General features: G+C 40.9%; 1 protein-coding gene across 6 annotated transcripts in view; it reads right to left on the bottom strand.

The window, feature by feature from the left end:
• Nucleotides 1–24005, bottom strand: part of CHCHD3 (coiled-coil-helix-coiled-coil-helix domain containing 3) — a 269997-nt gene that overhangs the window by 11458 nt on the left and 234534 nt on the right. For all 6 annotated transcript variants that reach the window (XM_008533744.2, XM_008533745.2, XM_070617730.1 and 3 more), the window contains one exon: nt 2661–2796. In XM_008533744.2, the coding sequence (XP_008531966.1) occupies nt 2661–2796 (136 nt within the window). The remainder of the gene's footprint in view (nt 1–2660; nt 2797–24005) is intronic.

Consider the following 24005-nt stretch of genomic DNA (forward strand, 5'->3'; position numbering starts at 1 on the left):
TAGTATTTTCCATGTTAGCACGTCCAGCTTGTTCTTCGGATTTAACAAGGAAACATAAGAAGGGGAGTGGACTGGTCAGGAACTGCTACAATCGACGATCAGGACCACGTATATGCTGAAGTGTCTTCTACAACAGGCAGAGCTGAGGTCACGAGGTTAGACTGACTTCACGAGGAGAAAAAGGAAAACGCGGTATTTGAGGAAAAGTGACTACTCATGAAATACCAATACAAACTCCTGGTGGCCACTCTGGCATGGTCTTAAAATGGGGCAGTGCTGCCCTACACCTCTGCTCATGACCTTCATCATCTCACTCTCCCATGGTATCTGCAGTCTCCATTGCTACTTAATGTGATCTTCAAATTTTCTCCCTTCACTTCACGATCATCATTCACATTTTCCCTCACAGCTTTATTGCTGTATTAGTGGATAATGGATGTCCCTTCACACACCCAACTCAAAAACCAAACACTACTTATTTTTAAATTTTTTGTTTTTACGGCAAGGTATATCTTGGTCTAGCTGTTAAATTTACCATCACGACTTCCCTGGGTTTCAATTCTCTCAACTGCAAAATGATGAAAATAAAACCTCTCTATTTACATCTCAGGTTGTCATAAAAAACAAGTAAGAGAATGGATGTGAAATCACTTTGAAATCTAAAGTACTATAGAAATAACAAGGTATTGTTTCTTGGCCCTTGCCCATTTCAATGTTGCCTATCTTACGATAAAAAGGTTTTGTGGACATAAATCTTTTTAACATTACCTGGTATTATACAGTCCTAATACTTGAATATAAGAGTCATCAAACAGGCACCTGAAACATACTCACTGAAAATACTAATAAATTATATTGCAGATTGGGTGGGAGGGAAAAGAGGGTGTCTTTTGGAATCATTGGTAATAATTTGATGCTTTTGGCTGATCTGTTTAGTTGGTTTCAACATGAAATAATACAACTGAGGAAAGAAAGAAAAATAGAAGATTTACTGAATACTTTATATAAATGTAATCTCCTTGCAACAACAGTGGAGATACCATTACCCCAATTCACAGATGAGAAAAATCAAGGCCCAGGTCAGAACGAGAACAAGCAGGGCTTGGATACAAACTCAGATCTACCCAATTTGAACTCTTGCACCCTGTGGCATATTTGATTTTGTCACAAGTTAACTTTGTTTTATTCTATAAGCATATGCCATTGATCTCATGTGGTCTGTGTAGATGACACAACACAACCTAGACAGACAGGAGAGAGTCAATACTCTAGACACCCCTGCAGTGGCTACTGCAGTGATGTTACAAACCACACTGTGGAAATAGGCACCGGTGTGAGATCCCAGTGTCACAGCCATTCTTTGCACTGACTACCACCCCCACCTCAATACAGCACTAACATCAAATTAGGAAAATCCAAGAGCCCAACTTATAGGTCTCAAGTGCTTCAGTTAGTACTAATATTGAAGGTTGGGGCTTGTTAAGAACATAGCAGAAGCTCTTTTTGACAAATAGAATGTACTAACTTAACATTAGCAACACTACTTCCACCTAAGACCTTTGAAAAAGAATCCCTGGTATGCTACTCAGAGTTAAACAAGTGCTGCGACAAGCCAGAAACAGAAAAGAGCCTCAAGCCATGGGGCTTTTAAAGATAACATAGGCTTTCAATAAATCTTGATTGTATTTTTCTACTAGTGTTGCTGTTATTTTCCAGCTATCCAGACAACGCCAACCCTCCCATCAGATATTTACAGAGTGTTGGAAACTTACACTAAGTGGTATTATTATTAACTACCGCAAATTAGACTGCAGAAAGGCATGCTGTGCAACTCAAAGGCTAGATTTAGTTGGGTTAGAAGGTCAACTCTAGGGAGCTTGTCAGCAGAAAGAACTAAGGTTTCTGACAATTTCCGTCTCTCAGAACAACCTACATCCAACTGTTAAGTCAGTTAAATGATAGGCAATTATGTGACCTGCCAGCTTCAGGGTTTATCATTAGCTTTCTAAAGCATATAAATTAGAGAAAATACATGTCCTATGAACATCATATTATTCTGATATAAAGGATTAAGAAAAGAATATGGCTATGGTATACACAAGTGATGGAAACTGTTTCCTAAATCCTATCTCTGGCTTCTTGTTCACTGCCCAACTGAGCGGACTCTGCCAACCGGTGGAAGATTGAACAGTGCTCAAATGGTGGATTTTTGTTTGTCTTTTGTTCTTCTAAACCAGGCTCTCTGCATGACTACTTGCTGCTTATGGACCCGAAGCTGCTGGTCCTTTAACCTGTGTCCTTCCTCACTTCTGGCTTTGAGTGTTGGCCCAGAAATATGGGGCGATAACCTTGAGGACACAATTATTACAGAATAGAGGACAAAAGTTCAGAGCAACTGGAAAAAGTATTATTTTAGTAAGAATCTTTTTTTTCCCGGCAACTAAATGAGTTGGATAAGGAGAATATGGGCTCTTCCCATAACCACCTGGATGGAAGGTGATTATGACCCAACCGACTCGTTACAGCAATCCTTGATGATGATGACTAGTTTGGTTTGTAAAATTCTTTCACACACATTAGCCCCTAAGTCCTTACCACTGCCCCATGACGTTGGACTTTCCATTCTTCTGGCGCCCCAGCAGCTTGGCTTGCACACCCACCTGTTTGGCCTGATTGACGCAGCGCATGTACTGGTTGGCCAGAGCAGAGCAGCTGAGAGTCTGCTGGGTGTTCTGGCGGTAACACTGGAGAATTTGGGCCTGCAGATCAGCACAGACTGGATGAAACTCATACCGCCTGAAAACAAAAACAGGGACCACTGAGACAAATGGTTTGATCAGAATAAAGATCAAGGCTAAAGAAGATATAAGACATTAAATAAGATGTAAATGTTGCAAATGTAGAGAAAAGTTTAAGGAAAGTAATTTTCTTCAACCTTTAAAGAAAGATATCACACAAGGTAAACGATTTCTATGAAATTAGTTCCGTTAGTTCATACCACCACAAGCCTCTCTGGACACTGTATCTAACGTTCCTGCCTAAATTCAAACCTAAACCCTGTGAACAGGGCCAACACTCTTCAGCCCAGCCAGCGGCATCAGAAACCTGGGAGCCCTAACTTCTCTCTTCCATTCCCACATCCAGTTGGTCACAAAGTTCGAGTTCCTGCAGTCTGGTCCTCTTTCTCCACACTCACTGTTGTTATATTAATATCTAATCATTTATATCCGGGATTCAAGCAATGACCTCCAAACTGGTCTCTGTCTCTTAGCGCCCACCCTCTATTCCTACCTTCCAGAAGGTTCTTTCTAATACATAAATCTGAGACAGTATCTCTCTCTATTGCTTTCTCAATAAAGTACAACAAGGTCTATAGGCAGGTCCTTCTCAAAAATTCTTGCCTCGTTTTTTATGCTTTGGTGAGGAAGACCGACCCTGAGCTAACATCTGTTACCAACCTTCCTCTATCTTGTATGTGTGATGCCACCTCAGCATGGCTTGATGAGCAGTGTGGAGGTCCGCGCCTGGGATCCTAACCCATGAATCCCAGGCCACTGAAGCAGAGTGTGCTAATTAACCACTATGCCACTCGTCTGGCCCCAAATTCCTGCCTACTCTTTAGTCTTAATTCCTCATGCTGCACAATGCTGTGACCTGACCAAATCACTTTCAGAGTTTGGTTCTTACATGTCCCCTTCATGTCTTTGCTCATGCTGCTCTTGATTTTGGAAATGCTCTGTACCCAAACTCCCACCCATTTCTATATCTCTGGAAAATATCTACTCATCTTTCAATTCTTGAGCTAAGCATAGAAGTGTAACCTTCTCTATACAGCTTTCACTAGCTTTCCCCATCAAGGTAGGGTCTATCATTCCCTTTATGGTGACCCCCTGATCCTGTATTAACTTCTTTCACCATGCACTGAGCATGGACTACACTAGAATCTAGTGCAACTTACTAGTCTGCATTTACTAGAATGCAAATTCCAAGAAGTAAGGACTGTCTTATTTTCTTTGTGACCTCAGCTATTGGTATGAACACCTCTTACAGAAGTCATGCAATAAATTGTTGAGAATACAAATGGGTGGAGACAAAAATTTTTTTAATTCCCTGTGCTAAAACATTACTAACTATATTTACAAATCTCAGATTTTATTTAGATTTGCTTTCATTGAATATGCAGTACCAAACAAATGCTTCCAAAAAGCTTATAATATACACTTGGAAATGATAGCAAAATAAACCAAATGAATTATACAAACAAAAACGAAATATTCTTGTTAAGAGGGTAGAGGAACTTGGATTATAAGGACTAAACACACACAGAGGAAATACATATTATCACTTTTAATCTAGAAATTCGTATATTTTTTTCAAATTAGTTTTGCTTAATGCAAAAGGCTTCCAGTCTTTCATTTCAGTTCTTTTTTTCAAATTTAAATTTTGTTATTTCCATAGTAATCTTGAAATAGCATTATTTTAAATTTAATGGGTTCTAAAAAACCCCTAGAGAACACAGGAGGAATATTTCTCATCAATAAGGAAACCCCTGGGTGACGATTTGTCTCCTTATTACTTTTATCCAACACACTAAGCTAATATATATTTTGCTAGAATAGAAAACTGAAATGCAAACCATGTTACTGGTCCCTGAGAGAATTTACTTCCTACTACCCTCTAAAGAAAGCAGACATACAGGGAAAAAATAATCCCACAAATTTTACATAACATCGCTTTTCCTTTTTCATTCATTACCTTACTGCTTTGCCAAAACCTAAGAACAGAATTTAAATCCGATCCTAGGAGTTTCAATTCTCTTTAAGATTTCGAAGTTCAGATGTCTGTGACTTCTTCTGGACATGGATTTCCCTAATCCCCTACCATGAACATCACGATCTAAAAGGAGTCAGCTGTGCTTTGAAAAGTAGAAGCACAGACACCAATGACTGATTATAGCAAGACACATATCTGGATAAATACTGAATAAAATATGATTAAGCATCAAGCCAGCTGCACCTAGCAAACATATGACCAATGCATATAACAGCTCACGGGCAAGCAGGGCTGCAGTCTATCCTAGTGTTGAGGACCACCATCCCTCCAATATATCTTCGATTCAAAAGCAGGGGGAAGGGGAACAGGGAGAGACGAGTGGAACAATCCCAGCCAGATATGTGGCCCTTCCCCACTAACATGCACGAAAAGAGTTCCTTCCACATACTGCACACATCATAAGAAGATGGCGTACTTTTTAAAATTTTAGAAAGACTATTCACAATGGGATTCATTCATCTAATACTATGGACTCCTTAGAAAGGGTCATTTAAGTTGTATATAAGCATTTACCCTGAGTTGAGCTATTAGTCATGCAAGTTAAAGTGCATAAGTTATTTATGATTTGAAATGTGTCAAAATATACTTTTATCACCACAAATCAATACTACTCACTTCCAGGGTCCTTGATTTCCTGTCTGGTAGTCTGTTCTGTGTGTGTGTGTGTGTGTGTACATGCACATGCATGCAGACATCTTCTGAAATGCTTTTTGTATACATTTCGACCTGTATTGATGATTAGATGGTAGAAAGGGGGAAAGAGGAGTAGAAATCAACATAATTGTCTCCCAGTTCCTGAAGTAGATTCTGGTACATTTTGCTTGGATTAATCTGTACGGGCAAAGCTCTGCCTCTGTATTGATCTAAATGCTTGTTATGCTGCCCTAATGCACTGTTTTCACTTTGGGAAAATGCTAAATGAGATTACTGCCCAACATTAGAAGGCCATAAAACACAAGCCATGGCACCCTCCATTCAGGAAAAGGGTCTCAAAGACATTTCCAATATGCATTATGGTAAACCCCCCATACAGTCATTGAGTCAGCAACTGATTTTTATTGATTGCTTCCATTCCTGCTGACAGAAAAAGTCACTATTAGGCAAAAATAACAAAAGGCAGAATTTCAAGATACCTAAGAAGGAAAATTAAATCTTAGCTGCAAGAGACATTTAAACAACTTAATCTCTTCATATGGAAAGAAGATTAAAAAAAGAAATGGTGAATGACAAAAGTTAAGAGAAAGATAAACTATAAATTTGCAGAACTCAGAACAACGATAAAAAAGTGAGAGAGAAAACAGTTATCCAAAATCATATTTAGCAAAAAGGAATTGGTGGAATAAAGTTGACACTTAAAAATATATATTGATCAAAAACAATTAAAAAATCTACTTTAGTAGTCACTTGAAATTACTGGGGACTTTTAATGGATCCCAGCACGTGTACATCTGTCCCTACTTTTCTTGCTCCCTTCCGCTCCCCTCACTCCCTCAAGCACTAGCAGCTGGCCCCCTGCCCTTCCCACCCCACCCCACCCCACCCCATCCCACCCCAGAGGCACTTAAGGCCAAGGAGCTTGCCGACAGTATTCAACAGCAGAACTGGAGACGCAAAGCTTTGAACAGAGAACAGAATCAAAAGCAGCACTCCTGGTGGATCTTCTGCAGGCAGTGAAACAATTTTTGCTAACGCTTAATGCTAATATTCACTTAACAGGCAGCTAAGAAAATATATCCAAGCATTTTTCTTGTGGCACTGACAGGTCCACTGTAGAAACTTTCGAAAATAATGAAAAAGAACAAAGATACACATTTAAGCTGTTTCTAATTTTTCAGTGCTTAAAACAACATGGTAATGGACATAAATTATTACCATTGTTTCCGATTATTTCTTTGGGATAGCTTTTTGTAAGTCGAAGTAACTGGTCAAAGGGAAATGAAAACATTTTGATAAAAATGAAGCTGAGATGAGCAGTATTCAGAACTGTCCTCTAAAGACTCCATAATACCTTTATACTCAGTTATCTGTTTTAGAACTATCTGTTGGTTTTGCTGCTGCCTCTCCTACTTTCACGTCTTAGAAACTTCTTTGATGTGGATCTGAGCTTGATATTTGGAGGAAAACTAATTACCCATCTTTTTAGTTCTGTGAATATAAATGGCAAGGATAATAAGGTAACTTCAGAGGAGGAAAACATATGGCGAGAGCTCTCTCACACCACTCATCACTCAAGGCTAAAGAAGTCATGTAACGACAATGAAGTTAGTGGCCACAATTCCTAAGGCTCTTGGGAACACAAAAATCATTCATTATGAGTACAGGTGCACAAAAAATGATCCATTCCCTGTATTTGGACCAGTAATTACCCTGAGACAGACAGAAGAAGGAAGGAGGGAGGGAGAGACAGATAGGAGGGAAGGGCTGGGGAGGGGAGGAGATGGGTACAAGGACAGATATGAGAAAGGCTGGTGCTAAATGGAGAATTCTGATTTCTTCACAGGTTCCAGCAACGCATCCTTCATGGGATCTGCTGGTTTCAAAGAAAGAAATCCACCACATTAATAGCAGGCACACAACAGAGCCATGGGGTCAAATCTTTAGCTATAACTCCTGTGGCACAATGCAAAAGCTCTAACTTTATTCTGTGCTAAACGTTTCATTAGATAGCCCAGTGGTCAGGATTTCTGCTTTTCTTTTACAACACAAAACTAAAGCCAACAAGCAAATTGCCAATATTTAAAAATATGTTATAATTCACTCATTTTTATTACTTATAATAAACCTATCATAAAATACAATATAAAGGAAGAAAGTATCTCAAATGTATTCATTATCTTCTATTAAAATATGTCTCATTTTTAATTTTACCTTAAATTACAATATCCTAATATTAGTTTTCAGAATAAAATGTAAACAGCCTCTAACAGTGCAAGATCTGAAAAACGACGCAATTTCAAGCTTTTCTGACATTCGTAATAACTGCTAAGCATCTTTATTAATGATGTTTCTATTTGAGCTGTAATCAAATTTCCAAAATTACACTTTAGAGGACACACATCTCCAAAAGTTGCCTGCTTTCTTTGTTTCAATTTGCCTTCATATAGACTCTGCTATAAAATCTTAAAAATAAAATGAAATAAAAACAGGAGACTTTCTTTTACATTTATTTCCTAAAATGATGAGTGTTAACCAGTAAGCTGTCTATCATCTCAACACAAAAAATGCCCAGAGGCTCCCCTGTTATCAGAGGAGGGGATGCTGACCTTGACTACACCCGGACCAGCACTTATTGCCATGAACCACTCAAGCTGACAGCAGGCTGGTACCCATAACCAGCACTGTACCACGCAACCAACAGATTCAACTCAGGTGTTCTCAAAGAAAAACTCAGCTTGGCTAGAGATACGACAGAGTTTACAGAACTCTACCCTATAAACCCAAGGCTTCAAAGAGCAGTATCTCTGAACATATTTAAATATTTTGATTTTAATCTGTTGACTGTGGAAAAAGACATCAGGATCACAACTCAATCTGGATCTACAGGAGAAGGGTGATCTGCAAGAAGGGAGAAGAAAGTATTGCCAGTCTTCCCTTAGATTTTAGGATCCTGAGTAAATCACCCAAAACCAGGGAAATCCCAAAGATAGGACCTCTAGTCGCCTATCCCAGATGAAATGAATAATGCAGCGCTCTCCACACACAGGCACACTGTTCTGAGACCAGCAGGCCTCACAGACCCTAACAAGAGCACAAACACGCCAGAACACAAGGTCAACAGAAGCTTTCCAGGTTTCAATATGTTTGTCTTCCTTATTCAATAATATTGGGTCCTTGGAAATGATGGGGGCAGTTAGGGCAAACCTCAGAGGAGAGCGAGAACTTAAGTAACATGCGAACGCATGCAGGCTGGTGGGGTTGGCCGGCTCTGTCTTCTCACAGTGCTCAGGGGACAATAATACACTCTGACACTATGTGACTCTCTGACGTCTAGTTTCTTTCCCTAAGCAGGCAGCTCTTACTCGACTCTTCACAGAGAAGCCTCGAGGCATCTTGCCAACCCAACCTCAGCAACCCTGCGGGGATCCTGCTGCATGGGCTCCTCACCAAGGGTCTGACTTAGAAAAACGGGGCCACCTTCTGCTGCATCTCCAAAGAACAAAGGTCCCAATTCTCTTGTTTCGTAAATATTTCTTAAAATCTAGTGTCACAGAAAGGTTAAAGGCAAGTTAATGCCAGTAAAAATATTCTCTCCAAAAAATTTTTCCAAGTAATAATGTCTTTGACAAGAAATATTTATTCAGTTGAAAAGATTTGTGAAGTCAGGCATCTGGTATGAGGCAGAAAAAACAATCAGTTGGGCAATTTTCTTTTCCACCATATCATTGGTACCCTTGGCATATTTGGGATATGAGCTGCAAGGCTTATCTCTCTAAAAAGGAAGATAAAATAATTCTTACTTACATAAAAGATATCTGGAATAAGAGGCAATAATTACACAGAGTTTGGAGACACAGAACATAACTGATGTCAACATTAATTCAACCTGAAAGGACCCCAAGTCAATTTCCAGATCACACTTACTTTAGGATAACCAAGTACTCATGGGATGTTATTTTCTCAAGCTCATACAAAGTCTTCTCATTAGGTAAAATTCTACAGCTAACATATTGCACTTTAGTCTGGTGAGCCTTAATTTAGAGAGCTATAAGCCATCTTTCCCCCCTCCCTTTCTTTCTTAAGGATGCTTAGAATATTGTTATTACTTAATAAATGTCAAGTAATAATGCTATAATAAAAATGGGCACTGGTGGGTTAACGATGCAGTTCTTTGCCTTAATAGTGCCTGAGACAGCAGCAGTTTATACCAAGTATCCTGGACAGAAACATCCCCTCCTGCCATGCACAGACTAGGAACAAATAAAATCACAGGTCACAGAATTGACCCTTGGTTATAAGAATTGAAATTATCTAGAGAAATATTCTTGTTGTTCCTTTAAAAGACCTGCAAGCTGTGGAATGAGGCAATGTCCAGGGCTAAACGTTAAATTTGAATCTCCAAAAGATATATCAACGTGTGAATGAGACCAAGGAATCTTTTTATAAAAATTTTCATTAATTAATTTATTTATTTTTGGTGAGGAAGTAAGCCGTGAGTTAACAGCTGTTGCCAATCTTCCTCTTTTTTCTTGAGGAAGATTAGCCCTGAGCTAACATCTGTGCCAATCTTCCTCCACGTTTTTTTATATGTGCATTGCCGCCACAGCATGACTGACGAGTGGTGTAGGTTTGTGCCTGGGATCCAAACCAGCGAATCCTGGGCCACCGAAGTGAAGCTCATCAAACTTAACCACTATGCCATGGGGCCAGGCCCCCCCAGGTAATCTTAACACACACCAACCTACTTTTCTTTGAAATCTCAATATGGCTTCAAGGCCAAGAAAAGCATTATTATTATTATTACTATTACTATTGAAGAAAAGCATGGCATTTACTCTCACCTGACTTCATAAAGTCACTTTAATAAAACAACTTAGAAAATGTTAATCTTGGGCATACACAACGCATCACCCCTTGGACATCTTTTACTTTAAACATGTGTATCTATTATAATATTGCACTTACACTGACACAAATTGAAAGTTATTTTACCCCCTAGGCTTTGTGAGTTATTTCCATTTCCCCTATCCTGCTACTTTGGAATGTTCACTAAAATTGGTCTAAGGATGGAAAATATGAGGTTTGGTTGGTTCATTCATTCTTTCATCCCTTCAGTCACTCCCACAACAAGTATTAGTAAATCACAGACATCAAGCATTCATTACACGCCACCTACTCAATGATCGGTGCTGAACAAGATGTGATCTCTGACTTCAGCTAGCTCACAGTCTAGTGGGGTGAGACGGGTGTACACAAAGTCTTCCAATGAGATCAAGAGGCAATAATATTGTAAACTTAGTGCTAAGCAAACACAGAGATCTGCTTTGGGATGTGACGGAAATGGAATACACAGTGTTCCAGACAAAAGGACATCTATCACTAGTTAACAGGAAGTGAGAACTGGCCTTAGGACTCTCTCAAAGTAACTTTCAAGCTAGCAAGAAGATCCATCCAGTGTATCTAGACTATAGAGTAAGACTCAGAGATGGAGAGGAGAGGCCTCCTTTGACTTTGGGGATATGAATACACCCACAACCTGGTGACTCCAAGCCTTCTAAATGCCTCTGCTTTCCCTCAGAGATAAGTTCAGTGTTTGTGTTCATGACATTTGCCAACACAGGCTTGGTTTGGAGAGGTGGGAGTAGCTGTGTGTACTAGGAGCTTATAAATTCTTTGAGTCAACTAGGAAATCTACAAGGAAACATTCAGAGGCCAGAAGCCCAATGTCAGGCCTACCAACAATAAGTGGATGTTGAGACAAGCTCCCTATTGCTGTCTTGGTAGGAGGGCTCTGATGGTAACTTTAATTTGGTGTCCAAAGTACTCTTCAGCCTTCATCCTTTTCCCTATTCAGGGGGGCCTTTTGTAACCACTCTTGCTTTATTACCTGATATGGCCAAGGAGGAGAAAACTGGGCAATTTGGTCCTGCATCAATATCCAGATTTGGAGGCAGGAGGGATAGATAGCAGGAACTGGGATAAGATGGGGAAGGTAGCCAGACACTGGGAAGCAGAAGAACCTTCCAGAATTAGAGGGGAATCCTAGAGGAGAAAGGGAAGGCGTTATGGGCCAGATTAGGTCAGATGGAGAGAAAGCAGAGGGACTGGCTGATCACCCAACCAACCCAAGGGGAAGGACAAGGCAAAGGGAAGACTCTACTTCCCAGGCAAACTGTGGCATCTGTTTTCAAAGACAGGTTTAACTCCAAGTTCTGGAAGGGGCATTATACCCTTCATCACCCATTCTTCCTACAGAAAGTCCTCAAGTTCAGAAGAAGCACTGGATATGGCCAACGTGCTTGTCCCCAGTACAGTCAAGGGGCAGGGCAGTTCACCAGGTTTTTCTGACAGAGGATACTTGCAATGAACCTAAGATCTTCTGAGCAAATTTAATAGAACACCAAACACAACCTCCCAGAGATAATCCTTCCATATTTGGAGAAATATTTATTTCATAGGCCTTATTATATCATTTTCATCAATGCAGTTTAACTATTGTAATAGCATAGAATCAAAGAATCCTCCACTTGAGTAGTATGGTACTAGCAGCCTGTGCAAAAATACGGTTGAGCACACACATTCACGTTAAACTCCTATTTTTAGGTGCTTATAACTTTTCAAAAAGAATTACCCTTTAGGATGAATATCTTATGCTCCTTCTCAGCTGAGGGGTGACTTGGGGGGTGAGAAGTTTGGTGAAATTCCATTTGAGTTACCCAAGCATAAAAATACATTCCAGTACCCCACCTCTTCCCTGCTGTGATCAAATTTAAGAAAGTGCTTTCAATACTAAGATAAGTCAAGAACAGCTTAATTTAAAAAATCTGAAAACTGTCACATATCTCAATGAGGGCTGTGACACATTCTAAAAAACTAGGTTAAGACCAAATTTTAAGTCTGTAGTGAGAGCGTACATTACACTGCTTTAGATGATACTCTTTTTCCTACTACGTTTTGAAAGCAAGATCCAATACCAGATACACCCAGGAAGGGATGTGTCTAGCTCCCCTAACTGAAAGATTCTAAATGTATTTATTTTAGTGACAAGTGAAGGAAGAAATTATCCATACTGATTTGCCCTCTAAGTGTCAGAGTGCTAAAAATGAGGTGGAGGGAGCAGCAGTTGGGAAGAGGGGTAGGGTTAAGCCTTTTGTTTGTTTTCCATCCCTTTGGTGACCTGAAGGGGAGGATGCTCAGGCACCACCACTGGGAGAGGGAAATCCCCAAATGGGTACAACAGGCCATGCCAGCAAACCTCTAGGGATGCAGGGCTGCGAGGCAGAAAAATGCCACACGGATATCACAGTGGTGGCCACTGGGTATACACTATGAAGGGGGTGGTAAAGGGTCTGAAGAAACAAAAGGAGGGAGAAAAACACACACTCGTGAAAGACACACTCGTAGAGGTTCTGGTAATACACGGCAATATGGTGTCAAGGAAACAGTACGGCAGTAGGCACTACAACTGTTCTGAAGAGGGAGTGATCATTTCTAGTTGGGGTAGTCTGCGGAGTCCACGGAGGAGAGGACATGGGATTTGAAAAGACCCTGAACGAAGGGTAGGACTGTAAGAGGCGGAGAAGACATTTGAGAGGGTCTATGTGAGCCAAAGCCCAGGCTCAGTCAGGCCGGGCATGTTCAGGGGACTCGGTGTGGGGGATGCCTTGCAGAGGTGAGAGGTAGTGCTGAAAAGGGAGGGAATGGGCCATGCATAGTCTTCCAGTAAAAGATAGCATGGTTAGATTCTACTCTGCAGGTGAGAGCAAGCCACTAGCCTTTCCAAATGAGAGAGTAAAGTTATAAAGGTGCCCTTTTAGAAAGGTTGATGTGATGTGAATAGGCCAGAGGGATGGAAGTGGGAACTAGCCAGGCTCGGAAGCCAGTGGAGCAGTGCCCAGCTATAACAACAGGCAAGAAAGGAGGCACTGGAAAGCAAGAATGGAAGGATGTGGTAACTGACAGGACATGGAGAGGAGAGAAGAGGAAAGACTGGGTGATACACACGTGGCTTGGGCCTGGGGATTTACAGAATGAAGGTGCTCAAGTAATGTCCGGAACCCCAAGTGGAAACAGCCCCCCACAATCTCCAGTGTGGAGCTGGAGCTCAGCACGGGGCAGGGCTACAATCAGAGGCTGGGAGTCTCCTGCAAGACAGGACAGGGAGTGCTGAGATAGAAGGCAGGAAGGACGGCTGAGCCCTGGGGAATAGCCTCCTGTGGGAAAGTAGCAGGGAGGGAAGATGGAATACTCAGAGAGCTGAGAGTGGAGAGAAGAGCCGGTATGATGCAGCATCATAAGGCTGGAGAAATCAGAGTTTCAAGAAAGAGAAAACCGTCAGAAAGAATAAAGACTGATGAAAGGCCATGGAATTTGATCCCTAGCAATTTGGAGAAACAATTTCAGTATAGTGCTAAGGCAGAAGCCAGATGGCAGGTAACTGGAAATAAGAAAATGGGCAGTAAAGAAACGCAGGCAGTAGGATTAGGTGAGTTCAATATCCTTTACTGACTGCCTATTACATACCAGGTGCTGTGTGTGTGTGTGTGTACATGCATGTGTATGTATATGTATGTGTGTCTGTGTGTGCATAGCAGAGAGGGACAGACATCCATCCCATAAGGCTGCATTAATGGGGTACACCTGGCAATGGTAAAAATACAAAAGGGAAGATTAAATCCTTTAAATCCTGCTGGAGATGATTGGAAAAGGTCTTAGATGAGATGAAAGAAGTTCAGCAGGGTCTTAAAGAATGGGAAAGGCTTAAGGCAGGTAGAGATGGGATGGAAAGGCTTTCCAGACAGAGAAGTGAAAGCACGAAAGGCTGCGGCATCACTAACAGACTATTTTTTTTTAAGATTTATATGAAAACTTACATACAGATCAGAAAGCCAAAACATTTTCAGCAAGGACACGTTCTACAAGCAGATGAAGAAATTCCCGTAAAGTACAGTAATAAGCAAAGGTGTGCTCAGAAGCTGGGTAAACAGGGGAGGTTGTGTGAAAAAAAGGAAAGTTTTCAATAGTCTTTTAAAGAAACATAAGAAGGGCGGAAAGGAGGGTGTGGTCCATGCAGACACAGTGTGATTAAGGAGAAAAATGAACTTCTTGGTTAAAGCAGGAAGTCCACAGTGAAGAATATAAAAACCGAGGTTGGTGAGATGCAGGAGGAGTGGAAGGAAATACTCGTTTGGTGGGGAAACCTCAAAAGCCAGATCAATCATCTGACAGTAGTAGGAATGCTTGCGAGTAAGCCCCCTTAGGAGAAAAGGCGCTGTGCCAGAGAAGGATTCTCCTCCTGGAGGCATCAATAAGTCTCTCCAAGAGCTGAGGGCAGAAGGGCAGAGAGAGGAGTGTAAACCCGGAGAGGGGCTGAGCTGCCAGGCACGCAGGTATCTTAGAAGGCTTAGGGAATTCTATCCCAGGAGATGCTCAACGCCAGCAAGGGACAGGCCAGAGACCTTCCTGTATCCCCCAAGCTGTACTTCCCACTACAGGACACACTTTCATATATAAAGCAAACGTATTTAATGCAGAGACATATTTACGCATTTACAGTAGGTCTTGTCCACATATTTACAGCGTGCCTACTACTTTCAGTTTGAGCCCCCTTCTTCTTGCTTCCAAAACAGACGTGCACTAAAATTAATGGTGGATTAATGGTTAACGGAAAACGGACAAAGCTTGGCACAAAACATATTTGAAAAATAGGAGTTTATGGATGTTGCCAGTTATTCTGTATAAGCTCATGATGTACTCAAGTTCAATTTCAATTTAAAATCATATAACATGTAGATGGCAGATATATGCATAAAATATATGAAAAAATACACAATTGGTCACAGCAGTTGTTTCCAAGGAGAGGACTTGGCTAGGCGGCCATTGAGTTAAGGAGATTTACTTTTGCATGTGATCTTTAAATTTTCTGTTATGAGCATATGTTGCTTATCAAGAAATAATTCATTTTAAAGATTATAATGTCATATTATTTATACATATTTTGTATGCCCTGAGAAACTGCTATAAGAAAGTTTGCTTTCCCCCTCGATGCCTTGGCACCAAAACCCATCTCTACGGGTTCTGTGGCACTAAATAGAAGGCTGATTGAAAATTTAAGACAACATCAAGACACCAGATATGAAATCCCACTCTACCAAAAGACAAAAATGTCAATTGGGAAATAATTCAAAATGCCTTCATACATGTCAACCTTTGGCACAAGCCCTTCTGATTTAATCTCAGCAACCCTGTGAGAAAAAAGACAAACCACCCAATTCAAGTCACAGGGCAAGCCACTGGGAGTAAAATGTAACGGGAGTGTTTGAAAAGCCTGGCAGCTTTCTCTATCCATGAATTCTTGTCTGTCAGAGAGGATGGCCCCTTCTCTGGCTTTTTCATTGCTTCCTCTCAGCCTCCCTCCGTCTCTTAATGGTGAGTCTTCCCCAAGGCTCAGGTCCTTGTCTCTGCTGTTCTTCAGGATTCCTGGGGAAGTTCTTCTTCCCTCTTGGGGGGTTCTCCTGGTGCTTTGCGGGTGACTAATGGGTTTCTAGCTGCTCTCCATCAGCTAGTAGCTATGAGATCTTACGTTTCTTTGGGCTCCAGTTTTTCATAAAATACACAGATAGTAATCTTATCTACCTGAGCCAGGGACCAGATCTGATGGTCCTCTTGTATCTGCATCCTTTCTAACTCTAAGGCCTCTAGACTAAGCATCAACTGGATATGCTCAATTTATTTGATTTTCACTTTCTCACCCAAACGAGATTTTCCTTCCATTTTTCACCAATAGTAATATCAGTGACTCATCATCATGCATTAAGTTTTGGCTCTTTTGCTCATAGTACTTTATATTCAAGAAGTCATTGAGATTGTTAGATCTTCCTTTGAAAATTCTCTCACTTTCAACCCCTCCTCAGTTCCCTCTATCATCACCCTAGGCTAAAACATCAGTTCACGCATGGGCTACTGTTACTATTAGCCTCCAAACAGTCTCTGCCCTCAGCTGCCTCCCTTTCAAGCTCGTCGACCTGAATCCTACTAAACGCATACCCTGAAAAATGCCAACCTTCCCTAGGAGTCAGTCAAGCTTCTTCCTTCTCCCTCTCCACCTCCCATAACTAATTTTATTTCCAAATTATTTCACATATCCCTTGCCTCCTCACAAGCTACTACTTGTGGTGCTGGGAGAAAGAGAATCCACTGAAACTTCCACTAAACTGCTATTTACCTATTCTGGCCTCAAAGTGAAGGACAGACGGTGACATCTGCAAGGTTGTTTTTGAACACAATCTAATATGAACCAGTATAATAGCCAAAGAACACAACTACACCTATGCCTAATGTCTACTTCCCAAGCCATGTTATAAAATTATAAAATCGTTTTCTGAATTGATTTTATTTTTCACTCATAGGTAAGGGCACTATCTATAACAGCAATAAGTTTCCACAGGAACTAAGTCACTTAAAAAGGTTTGAACACAGAGGCTTAAAAGAAAGTGCTCAGGAGGCTGGCCCCGTGGCTGAGTGGTTAACTTCGCGCGCTCCGCTGCAGGCGGCCCAGTGTTTCGTTGGTTCGAATCCTGGGCACGGACATGGCACTGCTCATCAAACCACGCTGAGGCAGCATCCCACATGCCACAAGTAAAAGGACCCACAACGAAGAATATACAACTATGTACTGGGGGGCTTTGGGGAGAAAAAGGAAAAAAAATTCTTAAAAAAAAAAATCTTTAAAAAAATAAAAAAAAGAAAGTGCTCAAACAACATGATTTTGTACACAGTGCCTTGCATCTTTGAAACTCAGAGAGTATTATCAATATTAACCTCTTAATTTCCTGAAAGTCCCTGGAAATGATAAGAAAGTCTGTTTGCATTTGGGAAATGGATGTGTTCAAGGTAACTGGTAAGGAAAAGCAGAACTTAGAAGGTGAGTTGCTAATTCATAATCTGTTTCATCTCTAGCTCTTAAGCACAACTAATCATACATGGTAATGCTATTTGCCAATTTTTGGAAGACAAGTACACTATGAATTCAAGTAGCTAATATTTCCCTACTTGATACCTCATAAATGAGGGATACCCCTTTGAAGCATTTTATAGCTAATAAAAGTGAAAAGTTTCTAAGGGATGTGTAATTATATTGAACTACGTGTGTGTCTATGGAACATCCACACAATTACTCCTTAGTTTTAAAATTCTGAGATATTTCTTTTTCCAGTTATGATTAACTAAAATATTCAGTACTGATGTCACAGAGGTATTAAATTCCAACACATCATATAATCTCAACCCCCTGTGTTCTATAAATGGATTTAAACATTTTTCAGAAGATAGACAAGATTTAGCAAACTGGCTTAACATCCTAGGCTGCTGCTAAGACTGAAATTAACAAGACCAACCATAAAGTATAGAAAACCATCACCTACTACACAAATTCTCCTGATTATGATGGGCCTCGTCTATGTGTGTTTCAGATGTGGAATCTCAATGATTCCCACGTAAAGGGATAATGATGTATTACTGCAGGACCAAACAATGCATTTCCCAATTCACATCCTGGATTGGATTCACCATGTTGAGCTCCATTAGTTTTACATCTCCCTAAGGGTTCCAATTCAGCAGTATTAATCTAAGTCATTACACACAGCCCCAATCTACGAACGTCTGCTTTATGAATGCCCCTTAATACAGCTCGCCAGTTGAGTGTTTCTGTAGAAAAATCACATAACCAGGGAAACTCGAATCACTATAAATTGATAAGTAGACACTAAATCCTGCCTACCATGTTTTTATTTCTGTGTAAACTCACCCTTCACACTCTTTACAATGTTTATCTACTGCCACCTCCAACCTCCTCAAAAATCTCACTCCTTTCCTTCCCCATCCACCTTTGGCCATTTTTCTATTTTTCATTGAGAAAAACCGAAACCAAGAGATAACTCCTCATCTTCCCATCATAAAATCTGGATCTGCATCTGTTCTATTGTTATTTTGGAGGAAGAGCGCCCCTCTTATAAAAAGAAAGGCAATTCCTACATGTGGATCCAATTCTTACCTTCCTCCTATCCCGCTTTCTAGTGGGACTTTTTATTCTTTCTATCTTCAATCTCTTGCTCTAAGAGGTCAATTTCACGAGCACTCCAATATCATCTCAAACAGTGCTATCCAAGAGAGCTTTCTGCAACGATGGAAATGTTCTATATCGATGCAGTTCAACACAGTGGTCATAGCCACATACTGTTATTTAGCATGTGAAATGTGACTAATGCAGAGGTAATGCATTGTAAATTTTACTTAATTTTAGTAAATTTAAATCTCAACAGTCACATGTGGCTAGTGGCTACCATACTGTTGAAAGCACAGCTGTAGCAAATAAATACTATCCTTACAATGGCCATTTCTACTTCTTTACCTTCCATCCCTTCTCTTCTCTCCATACCAAAGTAGCTTTCCCTCAACCACTCAATAAAACTGCCCCTGCTAAAGTCAGAGATCTCCAGGTGCTCCAATCCGATGATTCTTAGTAGACATAAGACTTATAATAAGCAAAGATTTGTTTGAGTAAATTACTCTGCTTTCTTGATAGGAGTTTTCTAGCTTCTATAACATGGCACTCTCCTGCTTTCCCTCCAAGATCTCTAGCTCATCTCCCTCTAACTGATCTCTAAATGTGGGAGTTCCTCAGGACCGTGTCCTAGAGGTCTCTCTGCTCTCTCTCTTTAATGCTTTTGTGTGCTGACAGCTATCAAATTTGTACCTCTAGCCCAGCCTTCTTATAGGCAACTGCCTACTGCTGTTTACAGAGAAGGTTTTTACAGATGCCGCATGGTTAACCTGAACTCTAAACTGAATTCCCTCCTCTACTTCCAATTTGTTCTTTCTTCCTCATCTCAGTAAATGGACCCTCCAAATTCAGGGAGTTGTCCTTGGCACCTTCTCTTCTCTCATTTCCAATATCCAATCTGTCACTAAGTCTTGTCAATTAAACTTTTAAAACAGATCTGGAATCAACCTGTTTCTCTCCATCTCCACTGTCATTATCGTAGACCAAGCCACCATAACCACCGCCTGGAATATTTCAGAGGTCTCCTAAGTAGTCTCCTGCTTTCCATTCTGAGTGCCCCATGATCATTTCTACCGCAATTCATTATCAACACAACAACTGGAATGCTCCTTTTAAATGATCTTATAACCTCCAGGTTACAACCCTAATCCTTCAAATACTTCCTACTGATCTTGGGATAGAATTCAAAATAGTAATTATGGCCTAGTAGGCCCCACAAGATGTAGCCCATGCCTCCATCGCGAGCCTCATCTTTCTCCACCAAGCTTTCCTGCATGCTTCCTTTCCTAAGCTCCTTCCTCATGGTCTTAACACATTATGGTCTTTCAGCTGTTTTAGCCTTCAGATCTGAGCCTAAAGAAAGGTCATCTCTGATCACTCAGAGTTGATTCCCATGTTACACGCTCTCATAGCCCCTGACAGCACTTTGCACAACTACAATCGAGTCATCTGGGTGACTAGTTATTTCTCCCTTTATAAGGTACAAGAGGGCAAGGCTCATGTCTGTTTAGTCTACCAGTGTTCCCAGCGCCTGCACCACATCTGCCAAACACCACTGGCTGCTCAGACCTCTCATGACGGGGCCACGGGGACACCCTCTCTGCTTCTCTCCACCACCGAGGTAGCCCATGTATATGTGATGTGGTAAGGTGGATGTGCTATGCTGGGCAGACAAATATTCCTAACATCCAACCTGCAATCAAGAATGAGTTTTCCAATAAGGTAGTAGGACCAAGGTTAATTAGGTTCCACAATACAGTCACTGCTTATACGTGAGCTGTTTGCTATGATGGTTAACACAGGATCTGGCATCTAAAACATGTATGTCCAAACCTGAGCTCCACCTTTTACTCGCTATGGAAGCTTGGGCAAGTTGCTTCATCTCTCAAAGAGGCAACTGCTTCATCAGTTCCCACTGTACAAGCAGCTGTAAAGATTAGTAAGATAATGTATGTTTAATCTCTCAACACAAGGCCTGGCACACAGTAAGCTTTTGATAAACAGTAGCTGCTATTATTATTATTTCAACTAATAAACTTCAGTAGGTTATTCTGGGAACGTACCAGTTATTATCTTATTTCAAAGGAACATGGGTTTTTACTTTCAGACAGCCAACTTAAAAACCAAGTTTTAGAATACAATCCATGTGAGAGTTGCTGACTATTCTCATAACTTGAAGGTGCCACAGTGTTCAGGTGGTGGCAACAGAAGGTTCCTGTACGTGTTTTTGATAAAGGGGTTAGAGAGCTGCACTCATGTTAAAATCAAACCTCCAGCATGGGGCATGTAATTAACATAAACGTATCCTCTATCTTTTCTTTCCTCAACTAAGTTCTCACGGGGAGCAACAGTCCTCCCTGTGAATAAATGGAACCGTATTTGAAGTAATTACACTTGGCACAGATTTGTCCACTGCTGGTGACAGGGCTGCTACTTGTGACTAGGCAGTGAGAGAAATTGATGGCAAACTGCTTTAATTTGCTTTAATAGTAGCAAAATTGTGTCTAAAACAAGTTGGACATTTTAAGAATAATCAACTCCACACAGTTAAAGTCCTGTTACCATTAAACCAGTATTCAAACAGGCCAGAAACTAGTTTTCAGCCTCTTTCAGTGAGTTTCTAGATCTTTAGTGTCATAAATGTCACTTTGTAAAGTCAAGCTGGCAGTCGTCAGCAGGAGGCCCAGTAGTGCCAGTGTTAATTAAAAATGTCAGATAACTTTTCAGTTCATTCACGCTGTGAGTTCTGCTCCCTCCACCCCACCTCAAAAACTTTAACCACCAAAGGACATTCAGGAGCAGGGAAAAATAGGAAAGTACGATGATTTCATTTTCAAATGGTTTGAAATAGACAGGCAATGACAACACTGACTGTAATGCCTCTGTAGCCCAGTTCACAAGCAGGGACAGGGGAAAAGGATGAGACAGAAGGATTCTCTTTTCTATAATACTGAATGAAAAGAAAACCCAGATCAGAAATTAAAGACGGTCTTCCCTGTGCCTGAATGAGTAGCCCTAGTGAAGGACGAGAATCTGGAACCTTACACATAATAAAACCACAATAGATATTTGTGGATCCATTACTGCTCAGAAGTTAATTGCACATGATTAACTTATTATGAAAAAGCGTATAAAATTTGGAGTGTTGCTATATATACACCATTTCATACCATGTTAAGAAGTATACAATGGCTGTGGCTATATAGCATATCATGCAGTAGAAATTTTAGATTGATCTGCCTAATTTGATCAACGTAAACTGTCAAGAACTGGCTGATTATGGCCATCAAGTCCAGTCTGAGTTAGGACTGAAGAGTCTGGAAAGAGGAAGATCGTAAGTACTGCTCAGGATCATACATTCAATTTAAGGTCTGAATAACTGGTTTGGTTATCTAAATTGGATAAATTAATGAGTTTATTTCATTATGTGTGGTTGTGATAAAAATTAAGCACTGAGGGCTTTTATTAAAACTTTTCAACATGACAATAAATCAATTAAAGTATTAATTTCTACCAAATACCATTAATCTTTACCACTTTCAGATCTCCAATATTAGTAGCTATGGGCACCAGTATTGAGATTGAAGGAAGAACCGTTTAACAGATGGAGCTGTATTACTCTCGGTGTTCAGGAGAGTATTTGACTCAAGCCATATTTTCTTCCCTGTAAACTAAGGCTCTGCCCCTGAGACGCGATTTCAGAAATGCACTGCAGGTTAATATCTTTGCAGGTATTACAAATGCTAACCAAAGTGCAATGTTAATATATTCTCTTATTCATTACAAAGAAAATGGCAGAGACGACTACCCATCGAGGCTGTTTTACCAACAGTTGTCTCTATCCTGATTACGTTTTGGGTCCCTGCAAATGCCAGTCATAGTGTTGCTGGTGCTCAGGTAGCCTAAAGTGAGGGAAAAGACATGGTTCCTACCAGGAGGCATGTCTGGACAAGAGGGAACAAAGAGTCCTATTTTGTCATTTTTCATTTCACCAAACCTGCTGTAGGAGAAAAGGTGAAAAGAGAACAGAGAAAAGATAGAAAAACCGCACTATGCAGTCTTCCTTCCTTCCTCCTTCTCGCCCGTCCTTCCCATTTCTGGTTTAGGCACTGTGATTAAGGAGTAAACAGAGATTTTTACGTATGTTTCTAAAGCGGGGGTAGCAAATATAAAGGAAGAGTGCCAACTCTCTCAATGCTTATGCCAATAACAGACATCACTAATCAATCATGACGTTCCAGGCTGAGCCTTGTCACAGCCTCAGAATCCTTCTCAACAAAATGCTGCAGGGAGGTCACTACAATGAATGCGTGCCTGAAACCAAATTTATTTGCCTTCCTTTGTACTAAAGTTTCCTCTCGTGTTCTAGCTTTAGCGCTGGGTTTGACACTCTTGCTTTTGCACTCTCCTGTGGTCCTGTGGTCCTGTGGTCCTGTGGTCCTGTGGTCCTGCGGTCCTGTGGTCCTGTGGATAAGGCTGAGTACACTGCGATGCTGAAATTCACAAGGCCTGGCATTCTTCCAATGAGCACTTTGCTGTACAAAATCTAAGGCTTCTGAAAGTATGAAACAGACCAGATAATACCCCTTTCTGACTCATTCCATATCCCTCTAAAAAGCAAGCAAAGCCAGGAAAAATCATCTGGGCTTAGCACTGTGTTTCTTTACTTCCTGGAGAAAAAGAGTGGGCCCTGTTAATGTTTAAGCCTTAATCTTAATCATACCTGTTTTTTAAGCTGATTTGAGGTTCAGATTCACCATTTACCCTTTTTAAAAGTATGCGTTTAAAAGAAAGCTTCATGACAGTCACTAGATAGCCTGCATGAGCCTTTTAGGAGTACCTTCCCCATATATTAACAAACTCCTTCATTTGGCTTCGAATTTAATTGCTCTCTCTCTCCAGAAAGCCCTTAATGACACTACCTCGCAGCCAACCTTCATAATTTGGCTCCCCCCACCCCAGAAAGCGGGCCTTCCAGGGCACCATCTTACTGCCTGCCATTGTGGGCCAAATGTGATTCTCCCCAGCTGCTGCTGTGCTTTCTGCTTTATGACAGGGGCCCGCTTCATCACTCCAAGCCATTCCAGGAACAGAAGCCTTCCAGGCAACAAGAAGCTATTAGATGCAACCTGCTTGGGCCAGGGCCACATTCCGCTCCCAAGGATAACTCTATATGTTTCTGCCTGTATTCTTTCATTCTACTGCTTAGAGAGAATTGTCTCCCACACTTGCACAAAGGATCTCCCTGGATAAAGAAGTTAACAGAAGATCAGAGAATGGCAAAATCTTGCCAGAATTTAATTCGATTAAGTGACACACAAAAGCCTCAAAATAATTTGGAACATCACCATGACTAGAAATGTGGCTGCCTGAAAAAAACCAGGAAGCCAGAAGAGACACACAAGGCATCTGTCTCTACCTGGGAACTGAAAGAAAGGTGGTGATTTCTCCTGTG

This window comes from Equus przewalskii, chromosome 4, assembly GCF_037783145.1.
Source record: "Equus przewalskii isolate Varuska chromosome 4, EquPr2, whole genome shotgun sequence".
NCBI classification, from domain to species: Eukaryota; Metazoa; Chordata; class Mammalia; order Perissodactyla; family Equidae; genus Equus; species Equus przewalskii.